The sequence below is a fragment of the Zingiber officinale genome, chromosome 3B (genome assembly GCF_018446385.1).
Source record: "Zingiber officinale cultivar Zhangliang chromosome 3B, Zo_v1.1, whole genome shotgun sequence".
NCBI lineage: Eukaryota > Viridiplantae > Streptophyta > Magnoliopsida > Zingiberales > Zingiberaceae > Zingiber > Zingiber officinale.
In genome coordinates, this window is record NC_055991.1 from 41,576,986 (window position 1) to 41,591,155 (window position 14,170).

The 14,170-nt window shown below is 32.8% G+C and overlaps 1 protein-coding gene across 2 annotated transcripts; it reads left to right on the forward strand.

Moving 5' to 3' along the window:
• Positions 1–2: 2 nt before the first annotated feature.
• Positions 3–6,612, forward strand: LOC122056414 (protein Mpv17-like). Of its 2 annotated transcripts, none has more exons than XM_042618351.1 (4): positions 3–127; positions 224–582; positions 2,468–2,559; positions 6,021–6,612. In XM_042618351.1, the coding sequence occupies exons 2-4, from the start codon at positions 430–432 to the stop codon at positions 6,448–6,450; spliced, it is 675 nt and encodes a 224-aa protein (XP_042474285.1). In that variant the 5' UTR covers positions 3–127; positions 224–429; the 3' UTR covers positions 6,451–6,612. The 2 variants fall into 2 exon arrangements, with proteins under 2 accessions (XP_042474285.1, XP_042474286.1); XM_042618352.1 differs by having other exon boundaries at positions 40–175; positions 285–582.
• Positions 6,613–14,170: the final 7,558 nt, after the last annotated feature.

Consider the following 14,170-nt stretch of genomic DNA (forward strand, 5'->3'; position numbering starts at 1 on the left):
CTTTGCGATCGGTGCGTGGGTTAGGGTTTGCTCTGCTTCGGTTAATTAGAGGTGGCAGGAAATGAAAGGAGAACCGAGAGGCGAGACAGTCTACGAGAAGCCAGGCGGACAGAAAAACTCAATTAGGGTAGGGATAGGCGAGGGGCTAATTTGAACCGTTGATCTTCGAGATCAGGTTATTGATTTATGTATAATTTTATTAAGAGAAAATTCTAATTTACAGGTCCTTTATGCAATTTAGTTACAAAATGTTTATGTTGCCTGCCTTCTGCGGACGCTCGCAGTCGCATCTGCTATTGGCGATTTGGGTCTTCGCCCCCATTCTTGTGGGTTACTTTCCTTTTTCGATCGATTCGAGTAGAGAACGTGAGCCTTCCCTCCGCTAGCTCCATCACAATTCCGCTCATCCATTGCTCTGCTTCCAAATCAATGTTGAAGCTGTGGAGATGGTATCAGAACTGCCTCGCCGTTCACCCGGTGAAGACTCAGGTGGTTAGCTCCGGTATCCTCTGGGGCTTGGGAGACATCGGAGCTCAGGTGGTTACTCAGAGGACCCTGAGGGATAAATCGCATAACAACAAGGTAATTTGGTCATCGTTTTTTCTCTTCTTCGCTTTTGAAACTTGTTGATATGTGGGTATTGTGAGTTGTTTTCTTGGTATTCTTGATCTTTTTCGCTTGCAGTTGGGTTTACGATAAAGGGTTTGTTCGGATCTTGAACTAATTTTGTCTTCTAATGTGATGGAGTTTGCATACGATGAAGTGCCTAATGTTGGTGTGGTTGATTTAAATCGTCTCTAATGGTAAAATAGTTATTTTCTTGAGGTAAACAAGGTTACAGTATTGGAGATTGGGTGAATTAAGTATGAGGTTAAATTCCTTATTAAGTTAGATTGGGAAGAAAGCCTGATTGTTCTGTAATTCCTTTTTACTTGGGTGTCTTCTGAGAACCATAATAGCTAGAACCTTTGTCTTGGCTTTGCATGCTCCATCAAATGAGAAAGGGAGAATCTTTATAGTGCTTAAGAACTAGCGTAAAACATTTTGGCCATATCATCAATGCAAACTAGAAGTTTATTTTTTAAAAGTTTTAGATTGTGCGATAGCTTAATTTGGAAGATCCTCTTATTTCGGAGGATGAGTTAGTTAAGGTAGTCTTTAGTGGCAATTATCTTATTAGGAGTGTAAGATAAATTTGGTAGAAATTCAATTTATTTTGGATTTTTTCGTAGTCTGTAGTTTGATTTATTTACTAGTTTGATTGAGTCTTGTTAGATATACAACCATTTATTCCCTTGAATATTTTTATTTTGTTTGGATTAAAATCTTTCCAAGGGATCCCAAATCCCTCATCATCTTTTGCTTAATATTTTTTTTCTTAATGAATTTCATTCCCTATGTTAGATTGTTTATTTTCTTGGTGAGAGTGCTTATTCTTGTGCGACATTAATATAGTATTAAAGTTATGTGTGAACTCACCCAGTTGATGTTCCTTCACCAAGCTCTCTCACAATCCTTCCAAGTTGACACACTGCCCAACGGTTCCTTCTGATTGCACTCTTTGCCTGCTGATTGGAGTCTTTTAAAGGAGACTTAATCCACACATGTTAATCATCTTTTGCTTAATAAATTTACTCTTTGTGAGTTCATGAGACTATTTATCCTTGTGTTGCATCAATCATCTTTAAAATCTGAAGAAATATGCTTAATTAAGTCTTTAATCCACAATGTTTTTTTCCCAGTTAAAATGAAGCTGATTGTCTTTATATGCAAGTATAGTACTCTCTAATCTGAATCATTTTTCTAATATAGACAATTGAAAATAATAGACTAAAATTCCTTAGTCAATGACTGCCTCTATTAGAAAAAAGTTTAAAATACTATTGATTCTAACTCAATTAATAATAAGTAATATTTGTATAACGAAGAACCTTTTATATTCACATTCCCTTATAATTATAGGCTATGTTTCATGAAACTTAATCATATAAAAGTTACTAGTCCTTGTATCTAACATTCACTATTTTTGAGGCTTTAGAAACATAGTAGAATTGCCTGTGAGATCACATGAAGATATTTGATGCAAGCATCTAAGATGTGCATATTTTCTAGTATTATTGAAGAATTTTTTTCTTCATCTGCTTCACAAGTGATAAAATTGGTGCCAAACAAAACCTTGGCTTCCTTCAAATTTCTCTAGGGAAATGATTATGCTAACAGGAAGAGTTCATAGAATATCAATATTTTGGTATACTAGTAGCTTATTCTATTCTCTGCAACAGACAAGTAAACTTGTTGCTTGAGCCTACTGTTGCTGATCAACTGATTGCATCAAATTACCAATGATGCTTTGATAAAAGCTTATTGCTTATAAGGAGAAGAAATTGATATTGGGGACTATCTTCACCTATGTCCAAGTTTGCTAGTGCAGCGTGGTTCATAATTGGGGCATCTGTATATTTTGCAGGAGGAAAACAAAGAGGTCAAAATAGACTGGAGAAGAGTGGCTATCACAAGCATGTTTGGATTTGCATTTGTGGGGCCAGTTGGCCACTACTGGTAAGGATTTATGAAATCATCTGACTACCTTTGCTTTGAGTTCATTTTTATCATTCATGTTCTATTCACTAATTCTTATCAATAGGCAACTACTGGGATAATTGACGGAAGTGTTAGAGTTAATATTTATATATGTTATGATATATAGGTTTAGTCCCATATGCAATATTGTGTTATTAGGTGTTACAGGAGACTATATTTTTCGGATCTAATTCAATCTCTTTTAATTGACAGATACAATTTTATCCATCTCACTGTTAAAATACATTTTTAATTAGAATTATGGTCTCCATACTCATGTTTCCTAAATAAACATACAGCAGCAACATAAATACAGTTCATATAAAAATTTTACTCTGTGTTTGCTTTGAGGGAAGAAAAGCAGGAAGGAAATAAAGTGACAAAAAAAATTCTAAGTTGCATTGTCCCTCTGTTTCCTTTGACAGAAAATGCTGGAGGGAAAACATTTTTGTCCACAATTTTTATTTATATTGCATCTATCTGGTTTTAGGCAGAAAACTCACTTTCCTATGGAATGGAGCTCAAATCTGAGTTTTAAAAAATTCAATGTTTGTCTTTTCAAATTTATTTGATTTATGATTTATTTTTAAAAAAAATCTTTGGCAAATGAAGTGTTGAAATTTTTTTATCCCTCTTTCTTTCTGTAAAAAAAAATGGCAGTCAGTTGAAAAATATTTTACAATTTTTTCTTTTGATTTTTTCCTTCTTTCTTTCCCTAGTTGTTGTAAGAAGCAGAGCCTTAAATCTTGAATATAAGGGGGTTGTTCGCTCTACTTAGTTAATTGACAATGAGAAAGTTGAACAAAGTAACACTTTTAAAAGGGAATCTAAGTAGTCTTTTAGTTGTGTGAAGTAGAGGATCTTAGGCAGACAAGATATTCTACCGCTGGCATTTATTTCAACAGCAATCGATAACTCTCCTAGTATTACATGTAGATAATCTCCTCAATTCCTTGCCTAGGAGAACTCTCAGCTGAAGTTAAGCTTATTCTGATTTATATATGTTGATACATAGCAAACATGTTGGGAACAAATGTCTAATTGCATAATCCGGTTTATTGAATCCAATCTTATAATAGCAAAAAATGAATGGAATAGATATATATGCTTGATAGTGTTTATCAAACTAAAACTTAGGTGGGTTTGCATCGAGACTTCTTGCCTTGTTTCTTATAAGTTGAGGATTGGTCTCCCAAGTGACAAAAGGTGACTCGCTCACCCCAAGCGCCCTCATCGCCGGCCCGCCGGCCCCATAGCGAGATGAAGGGAGTAAATTATGGTGATCAAGCGGCATCTCTAGGTGGAAGGGATTTTATTCCCCAAGAGATTGTTCCCTCGGGAATTCAATCCCTACTCTCATAATTTATCACCTAAGTACCAACTCGGCTATACCCGTGGGGAGAGCATGTAAATGGGTGAGATCTCTATCTAGGAAGGCAGATCTTCCTATTTCAAATCAACTCAAATCGGGCCTCTCGTCATCAAGTAAATTATACCTTTGCTGGTTGCGAAAGGGCATCATTTGTACTAATATTAGAATGTGGTGATTTCAGAAGAAGAAAAATTCTCATTCCAATTAAATCAATGATCAAAAAGGATCAACAGTTAATAATCAAGGGATAATGGACAGCAAATACTTGGAGGAAGAGCATGATGGAGATCAATTACTTAGATTCAGATTTTGAACCTTTCCCATTTGTGGTTGGTTTCTGGCTAGTTCAAGTCAGGGACCAATCTCTTTTAACAATTTTTGTTTTGGTCCAAACATTTATTTTCTCTGAACAAACATAGCTATTAGCCTTATTTATCCCCAAAAAAAAGTATCCTTGTAAAGTAAATTAAGGTGAGTATTATTAACCAAAAACAAGGTTCCTTATAAAGAATTTATTTTCTTTCATAATGATACCTGGGTATGCCATACAATTCCATAGGCTATACAGTAGGTACTGCTGCTAATGTTTTTTGTGCCGTTTTATTTTCTTTTATTCTTTATGATAAAACTTGTTATAGGAACATTTTCCTTCAGTTTAGATAACATTACATGTGTATAATGCTTAATTAAGGAGGTGGGGCACTGTTCAGATGGTTTTTGAACTTTCTAGTGAATTCCAACATTGTATGGTTTCTTTAGTTTAGGGATGAAGATCTTGCAATATGAAATTGACGCTTTAGGCTACTTAATAAACAAAACTTTGTCATATGCAAGATAAAAGGGTAACATTATGATTCAAAAAGATATAATAACTACAACACAAAACAATCTATCATATGATATCTCCTTTATAATAATATGTTTATCTCGCCAAGAAGAAGGATGGTAAAAAGTATCACCCAGCGTTTATGAAGCAAAATTAGTTTTGCATTTTATACAAATCTAGCTTGGAATATAGTCTTTGAACCATTTAAGTACTCTTTTTTGACTTGGACTTTCTTATCAAACATATTCCAACTTTTCTTTCTTAAAATTAATTGTGCAGTCTATGCTAATTTAGCTTGGACCCGACCATGGTTCATAACCGCTAGTTCGATGGTTCCTGACAGGTCGACTCTTAATTTTCTAATATAGTTACGGTTCACGGTTTATCACAGTTCACGATTATTATTATTTTAAAAATATTTAAAAATTATAAATTTATAAAATATATATATATATATATATATATATATTAAAAGGAGGACTTGCATTTACTTAAGGTGTCTACGTATTCCCTATAATTTTATAAGAATATCGTGAATCGTCATAGGTAAAAATCATTTTAAAAAAATAAAAACTCCTCCTCTCCCTCAATAATCAGAACCATCAGTCTAACGGTTGGAATTTATTTTACTCCTTCCCTCCAGATTTTAAATTACACTAATATAAATAAACTATTACATATTTTTAAAAAAAAATATTTTTTTACTCTCTTACTTTTCTTTCAACTATCTTAATAGTGATATAGTAAAAGAAAACTATTGATTAGTTATTAAATAATTAACTAACGTATAAAAATGTCAATATGTTATAGGTTAGTTGGTTAGGATACTAGGCTTTCTGGTTCAAGTCTCACAACACCCTTAAACCCACTTTCATCCATATATATAAAAAATATATATATAATGAACCGGTGGTTAACCATCGGTTCGGCAATTCTATTGGGTTGGTTATGGTTTCGGCCTAAGAATCGAGTAAACGGGTAGTCGGCCCATTGACCCTCGTTATGGGCTTGGACTAGGTCCGATTCGGACCTAGCCCACGGTCGGATCTACTTGGAATGTACTCCTTGAACCATTTTAGCATTTCTCTTTTTTAACAATTGGACCTGGCCCAGGTCCGGTTCAAACCTAGCCCACGGTCGGATCTACTTGGAATATACTCCTGGAACCATTTTAGTATTTCTCTTTTTTAACTGGGACATTCTTATCAAACGTATTCAACTTCTCTTTCTTGCTTTACCCAGGTATGAATACTTGGACCGTTCCATGCGACGGCTTCAATTGCAACCAAAGTCATTAAAGTTTGTAACAGCAAAAGTTGCTGCAGATGGGCTAATCTTTGGACCACTCGATCTTCTAATCTTTTTCTCCTATATTGGCTTCGGCTCGGGCAGGAGCATAGAGCAAGTGAAGGAAGACGTGAAAAGAGATTTCCTCCCGGCTCTTATTGTTGGAGGAACAATCTGGCCTGCTGTCCAAGTTGCAAATTTTAGATATGTTCCTGTCCGATACCAGCTCCTTTATGTAAATTTTTTTTGCTTGTTAGACAGCTCTTTCTTGTCTTGGATTGAGCAACAAGGGGATGCTCCTTGGAAGCAGTGGTTTTCATCCTTCCATAACTTGGAAAGACCACAAGAGCCAAAATTGATATCTCAGTCCAATGAGAAAATGTAACTCCAGACTTCTGGTAACATCAAGGAGAGAGACCCTTCGCATCCTTTCCATGACTTGGAACATACTGTTGCATATTGCGTGACCAATTGGTGTTTTTTTTTTTTGTTTTGTTAATATGATTCCATTTACCAGTAGTAATTGGCATCCACTTCATTTTCATAATCCCCGATCTGTACCTCAAGCGTAAAGCTCAAGCTTGTCCCATGCAATTTCGGAATTTTTATGGTGCTGTCTTCTTACATATTTTTTCATCCCTACAATCTACGGGTTAATCTGAAGCTCGAGCGATTTGACAAGAGATAAATTCAATCGAAGAAAAATTTAAAACAAATGTTATCATCAAGATTTACGAAGGGTAAGTGAAACTACTCCATATACTGCTCAAAGAAAAAGAGAGTTTATATATTGCCTTAGTTATTTAGAGAACGTGACAATTATAATGCAAGCATTTCAATTGTGAAGATTTAAATTCAAGCTCAAATTTTAAGAGAGTTGCAATGCTATATATAAGTGCAAGACACATGGTTACATGAGAAAGAAAGTAGGCGCTCAGAGAAAGTTCTTAAAATCAAGGTTTAGGATATTATTGCTCTCGTAATTTTATAGAAAAATATTTTTTTTTTCTATACTCTAGCAGACTGTGCTATGCATTTTTTTAATCAGGAGTTATTTTAGAATTCTATTGCAGGAGATAATTTAATTCCGCCCTTGACGATCTAATCATGACCGGTCTTAGATCATCTTCAACCGGTGTCCTTTTACATTATTTTGATGTAAAAGGAATATCAAATCTCCTTCAATAGAGATCCCAAAACTTGCACTAAAATGGTGCAAGTACGGATTTTTTAAATATAATATATTATAATATTAAATTTATATTTAAAATATTCTTAAATATTATAAATTAATATTATTTAATTTAATTTAATTTATTATGTAAATTTTATATATTATAAATTTATATTAGTTATTAACTTAAATAATTAATATTTAAAATATTTGTTATATTATTAAGATTATAAATATATTAAAATTTATAATATTGGTAATTTCATAACAAACACACAATAAAATTAGTTATAATGTACAATGAGTTTTTTAATTTTAATAGTAATTATTATCATAATAAAAATATTTAACAAATTAATATGTATTTGAATAATAAATTATAAGATGAAAAAATAGAATATTCTAAAGAATATTCCTTTTAGTGTATGAAATAGTGTGCATTGGTTGGAGTTGGAAAAATTTTTAGTGCTCAAATGACACCAAATTAGTGTTGAAAGTACACCAAAATAGGTTTTATGGTTGGAGATGGTCTTAAGCTCAGATAAAAAAGGTGGGTTGATTTAAGTTGCTAGCTAGCGTTAAAATTATAACAAATATTTAATGAATGAATTCATTAAACTATTATGCTAATGTCAGGTTGTTCCCCGAAAGGAACGCGTTGAGGGTCCGACTGTAATGTCTCAGTAAGGACCGCTACATTTTCAGAACTTGGATTTAGTGTTAAATATGCAAGAGTTTGTGTTGCAAGATCCAAATGTAATACATCGGCAAGGACCGCTACATCTCCATGTGAACTTAGGTATAGTATTAAATAAGCAAGAGTTCTCACACCATAGGTTGGATAAGGACAAATATGATAGAAAAACTAATAATCTAAGATTTAGAACAAGGAACATATGAACCCTCACTGGTAAATCAATGGAAGTAGTAGATACGATGATTAGGAGAAGAATTAGTATTTTGTGTATACAAGAGACAAATAGGTAGGCGAGAAGGTAAAACTAATAGAGAACTCGGGTTTTAAGTTATGGTACACAGGAAAGAATAAAGCAAGAAATAGAGTAGGTATTGTTGTAGATAGTTCGTTAAAAGATGAAATTGTAGGAGTAGTTAGAAAAGGGGATAGAATTATAATCCTTAAGATAATAGTGGTGAAAGAAACTAAAAACATAATTAGCATATATGCACCGCAAATAGGATTAGATGAAGCAACCAAATCAAAGTTTTAGGACGACTTAGATAAAATATTACAAAACATTCCGCCAAATTAAATGATTCTAATAGGAGGTGATATAAATGGGCATGCTGAAGTGAAAAATGAGGAATATAAGAAGGTACATGGGAGTTATGGGTTTGGAACGAGAAATGAGGAAGGGAAAACTATTTTAGATTTTGTAATAGCATATGACCTTATATTAGCTAATACGTTTTTAAATAAAAGAGGAGAACACTTAGTCACGTTCAAAAGTGGGAATAATAAATTAAAAATTGACAATTCTTATGGTTAGAAAGAAGAATAGAAAGATTTGTAAAGATTGCAAGGTCATTCCTGGAGAAATCTTAACTACCCAACATAGGTTAGTAGTGTTGGATACACGCCTCAAATATAATATCAATAGAAAAAATATATATATGTGAGTCCTAGAATTAAGTGGTGGAAGTTAAAGGATGGAAAATAAAATATATTCAAGGAGAAGGTAGGAGTACAAGCATTGGGTGAAATATATGGTGATTCTAATACAACATGAGATAAAATGATATCAAAGTTAAAAAATAGTAGCTAATGTTGGTGCGGTTAGCACTAACGGTCTAACTCAGGTTTTGATGAATGACAAATTAGGATAAGTTAGGTTTGTCATTGTCTAACACTCTGATCGAGTGTGCAGGCGAAGTCCAGACAGGTCGACGGGCTAACCGGATGTCTGGCACGAAGCCCAGCTAGGTCGACGGGCCGATCGGATAGTTGGCATGAAGTCCAAATGGGGCAAAGGGCTGACTGGACATTTGGCACGAAGTCCATCTAGGTCGACGGGCTGACCGAACGTCTGGCAGGTAAGTAAAGGTAAGTCACTGGAGGGAAGTGACTGTGAGAGCGCGTTTCCAGGAAGGGAACTTAGGCGTCGATTCAACTTAGATCCATTTCGAAAATCTAAGTTGAGATCGTGACTAGATTCTGGTCTCGGAAAGACGGAATCTAAGTCATACTCTTTATGTTAAAATTATAAACTGTGCTAATACTTTGTTTTGCAGGATATACATTGCCTCGGACTAACCTTATCTTGCAGGAGGAGTCTCTAGAGAAAGGTGGTCCGGGCGCCCGGAGGCAAGTTTTATCCCTTGACGCGACGTCGACACGTGGAGCTCGCTGATTAGGCTTGCTACGTCATGGTCGAGGCGCCCTAAAGGTTCCAGACGCCCCGAGCATCATATAAAAGAAGGGTCAGGGGTGGAGCTTCAAATACAATGAGATCTACAACTGTCTGCTCTACTGTGCTCCTGCGACGCCGCGAGGCTACTCCGACAAAGCGCTATCTTCAGTTTATTTCTTTTCATTTTGTCGGTATTTATTTTCTTATTAGCATTCCTATAATTCATTATTGTAACATTCTTCGAATTGCTAGTGGATTGTCCAACGAAAGCACCCTTGTGTGCGGGCCTTGGAGTAATAGTCGTCAAAGGCTCCGAACCAAGTAAAAGGTTCTTATGTTAGCGTTGTTTCATCCTTATACTTTCCGCTGCGTACTCTTTTCGACGTTTTTTTGTAAATCGCTATTCACCCCCCCCCCCCATCGACTTTCATGATCCAACAAGTGGTATCAAAGCAGGTACCGCTCTGATTTGGTGCAACCACCAATCAGACAAGGGAGTGATCTATTTTTTAAAAAAAAAATTCTTTCGATTTTCAGTTTTTCGTATAATTCCAAACTGGTATTATTACCTTTTTGGAAATTTCTTTCCGTTGCAGTTAATCTAAATTGGTGTAACACCAATTTAGTTTTCTTTATTATTTCTATTTCTTCCCGCACTACTAAATCCAAGACCAAGTTTTGGGATTTTTTTTTTTTTTTGTCTAGCTACTCTCTTGTGTGCAGGATGTCTCAGATCGAAGGTTTCAATACGGTGTATCCTCCCCTATTCAACGGAGACGATTTTCCATACTGGAAGAAAAGGATGGAAGTCTATTTAAAGACAGACTTCGATCAATGGTTGAGCGTCACAAAAGCCTACCGAGCACCAATTGACAGCTCTGGGAATATACTGGATCCTGAACAATGGACGTCAAACATAAAGAAGAAGGCATCAACGGAGAACAAGGCGATCAACACATTACAATGCGAACTGACAAGGGAAGAGCTGAACCGGGTCGGACTGCATCAGAACGTGAAAGAGCTATGGGATAAATTGATAGAGCTGCACGAAGAAACTAGCGACGCTAAGGTAACAAAAAGGGATTTGTTGTTAAATAAAATATTTAATATAAAAATGCAGGAAGGAGAAACAGCAAGTCAGCTCCACGCGAGGATTAAAGACATCCTCAACGGGCTCCACGCGATAGGTCACCAGATGAACAACAGAGACCTAATCAGGTATGCATTAAATGCGTTTCCATGCGACAATTTGTGGGCATCCATCGTGGATGCCTACAAAATTTCTAAGAACCTATCTAAACTTAAATTAGATGAGTTATTTTGTGAATTAGAGTTACATGAGCAAACTAACGCTGAAGCCGAGAAAGGTGTTGCTTTACTTACAGGTTCCTCCAAAGAAAAGAAGAACAAGCCAGAACCTGAAAAAGATTCTGACCAAGACTCCGAAAACGAAGAGTACTTGGTGAATTTGGTAAGAAAAATGTTCACCAGGAGAAAGAAAAGCTTCAGCAAGAAGGATCTACAAAAGATCAGTTCCCCAACTGAACCGAGGAACGTGACATGCTATGGATGCAACAAAAAGGGGCACTACAAGAATGAGTGTCCGAAATTGAAGATCGACAAAACAAAGTTTACCAAAAAGAAGGCCCTCAAAGCGATGTGGGACGACTCCTCCTCGGACGAATCGGAGGTCGAAGATCAAAAGCACTAGAGTCATCTTATGCTAATGGCCTACGAAGCTGAGTCGGAAGACAAATCGGAAGACGAATCGGAAGACGGGTCCGAACCCGAATCGAGCCACAAGTCCGTACTCGTTTCCGAAGGTTCCGAAGAGGTATACCTAACTTTAAATCAAAAGTTTTTCAAAATTATTTCTTGCTTAAATAGTAAATTAGTTAAACTAGAAAGTGAAAACAAGTTACTCCTTGAGGAGAATCAAAACCTCAAGGAACAAATTGTAAATAATAATCCAACTCAAGATCTAACACTTGAGGAGGAGAATCTATCACTAAAATCAGAAATTAATAATTTAAAAGAAATGTTAAAAAAATTTACAACAAGATCAAAAAACTTAGATCTAATTTTAAATAATCAAAAGGCATGTTATAACAAAACCGGACTTGGATATAAGTCAAACTCAAATAAAACTCTTAAATCATTAATAACCCAACACAAACCAACGAGTAAAGCCTGCGTTTCGAAAGCGTGTTTGATCATGCAAGTAGGACTTAACCAATACTATACACCTAAAGAAAAAATATATTATATAAATTCGAATAAACCAAATCAAAAACCAAAATACAAACCTAAACAAAAAAATTCAAAATCTAAATATTTTAAAACTCACCAAAACTTAGACTATCACCAAGTAAATTATAACTATAAAAAAAATAGACATAAACCTAAAATTAAAAATTAAATTAACGGCCAATAATTCAGGGGGAGGCTCCAGAATAGCTTGCACCTCCAAAACTAACCTACCCGACAGGATAACCCTAACCAACCTACCCAACAGGGTAATTAGGACTAGTTAAAAAGAGTTCAAGTTTAACTTGAAAAATGATACTGGTGAAGTTTTGGATGATAGTACGTTAGGAAAGCTTAGTCTATGCATGTCTAGAAAGATATGGCTTCGACCTGGTGCATTTGGCTAAATGGAACTGACCGAAGCTACCCTTTATGGATCATAACCAGTTAGACCAATGGTTTGTACTAAGTCCAGTGGATAGGACTATTTGGAAAACCTCGAAGGCATGGTTACTCTAATGATGTCCAAGTGACTCACCATAGCCCAGAAGTTTATCTAAAGAACGCATATTTGTTGAACCCAAAGCAAAACCTAAATCTAACACAAGTTAAAATGAAACCTTAAAATTTAACCTGACTCATCTCACAAAATAATAGGATTCCCTGATTGAAAACATAAATCGAGTGAGATGACTAAGGACTCAATTAAATTAAAAGTAAAAATCAAAATTAAAAATTAAATTAAAATTAAAATCAAAATTAACCTTATTTCATTTAATTTATTTTTTTTTAACTAAAATTTTATTTTAAAAATTAAACTTAAATTTCTTGAACTTAAAAATTTATTTTAAAATTTAAACTTAATTTTTTTCAACTTAAAAATTTATCTTAAAAATTAAGTTAAATTTTTTTACTTAAAAATTTATTTTAAAATTTAAACTAAAATTTTGTTTCTTAAAAATTTATTTTAAAAATTAACTTAATTTTTTTTTAACTTAAAAATTTATCTTAAAAATTAAGTTAAAATTTTTTTACTTAAAAATTTTTTTTAGTTAAAAATTTATTTTAAAATTTAAACTTAAATTTTGTTTCTTAAAAATTTATTTTAAAAATTAACTTAAATTTTTTTCAACTTAAAAATTTATCTTAAAAATTAAGTTAAATTTTTTTTACTTAAAAATTTATTTTACTTAAAAATTTATTTTAAATTTTAAACTTAAATTTTGTTTCCTAAATATTTATTTTAAAAATTAACTTAATTTTTTTTTTAACTTACAAATATATTTTAAAAATTAAACTTAATTTTTTTTACTTAAAAATTTATTTTAAAAATTAAACTAAAATATCTTTTCTCTTAAATATTTATTTTAAAAATTAATCTTAATTTTTTTTAACTTAAAATTTTATTTTAAAAATTAAACTTAAAATTTTTTTTAACTTAAAAATTTATTTTAAAAATTAAACTTAAATTTCTTAACTTAAAAATTTATTTTAAAAATTAAACTTAAATTTTTTTAACTTAAAAATTTACTTTAAAAATTAAACTTAATTTTTTTTTAACTTAAAATATTACTTTAAAATTTAAAATTAATTTTTTTTAACTTAAAAATTTATTTTAAAAATTAAACTTAATTTTTTTTAACTTAAAAATTTATTTCAAAAATAAACTTAAATTTTTTAACTTAACTTAAAAATTTATTTTAAAAATTAAACTTAAATTTTTTAACTTAAAAATTTATTTCAAAAATTAAACTTAAATTTTTAACTCAAAATTTTATTTTAAAAATTAAACTTAAATTTTTTTTAACTTAAAAATTTATTTCAAAAATTAAACTTAAATTTTTTTAACTTAAAATTTTACTTTAAAAATTAAACTTAAATTGTTAAAAAAATTAAACTTAAATTTTTTTAACTTAAAAATCTATTTTAAACTTAAAATTTTTTTTACTTAAAAATTTATTTTAAAATTAAACTGAATTTTTTTAAAAAAAATCTTTTTAAAAATCATCTTAATTTCAAAAATCTTGTTAACTTAAATTTTTGGTTACTCAAAAACTTTTTCAAAAATTCTTTTTAACTTAATTTGTTTACTCAATTTTTTTTCAAAAATTCCTTTTAACTTAAATAATTTTACGTTAAATTAAAAAAAAAAAATCAAAGCCCGAGTCAAAAACCAGGGGCGAGCGCCCCTAGTATACTGACCCGGGGCGCCCGGAAGGGACTCCGGGCGGCCCGCCCCACTTGACCCCGGGCGCCCGGGAGGTACCCGGGCGCCCGGGAGGTACCCGGGCGCCTGGAACACTCTATATAAGAGG

Coding starts and splice junctions, on each gene's coding strand:
- LOC122056414 (XM_042618351.1), top strand. CDS start 430: ATGTTGAAGCTGTGGAGATGGTATCAGAACTGCCTCGCCGTTCACCCG. Junction 583..2,467: donor ATAAATCGCATAACAACAAG/GTAATTTGGTCA, acceptor TATATTTTGCAG/GAGGAAAACAAAGAGGTCAA. Junction 2,560..6,020: donor GGGCCAGTTGGCCACTACTG/GTAAGGATTTAT, acceptor TGCTTTACCCAG/GTATGAATACTTGGACCGTT.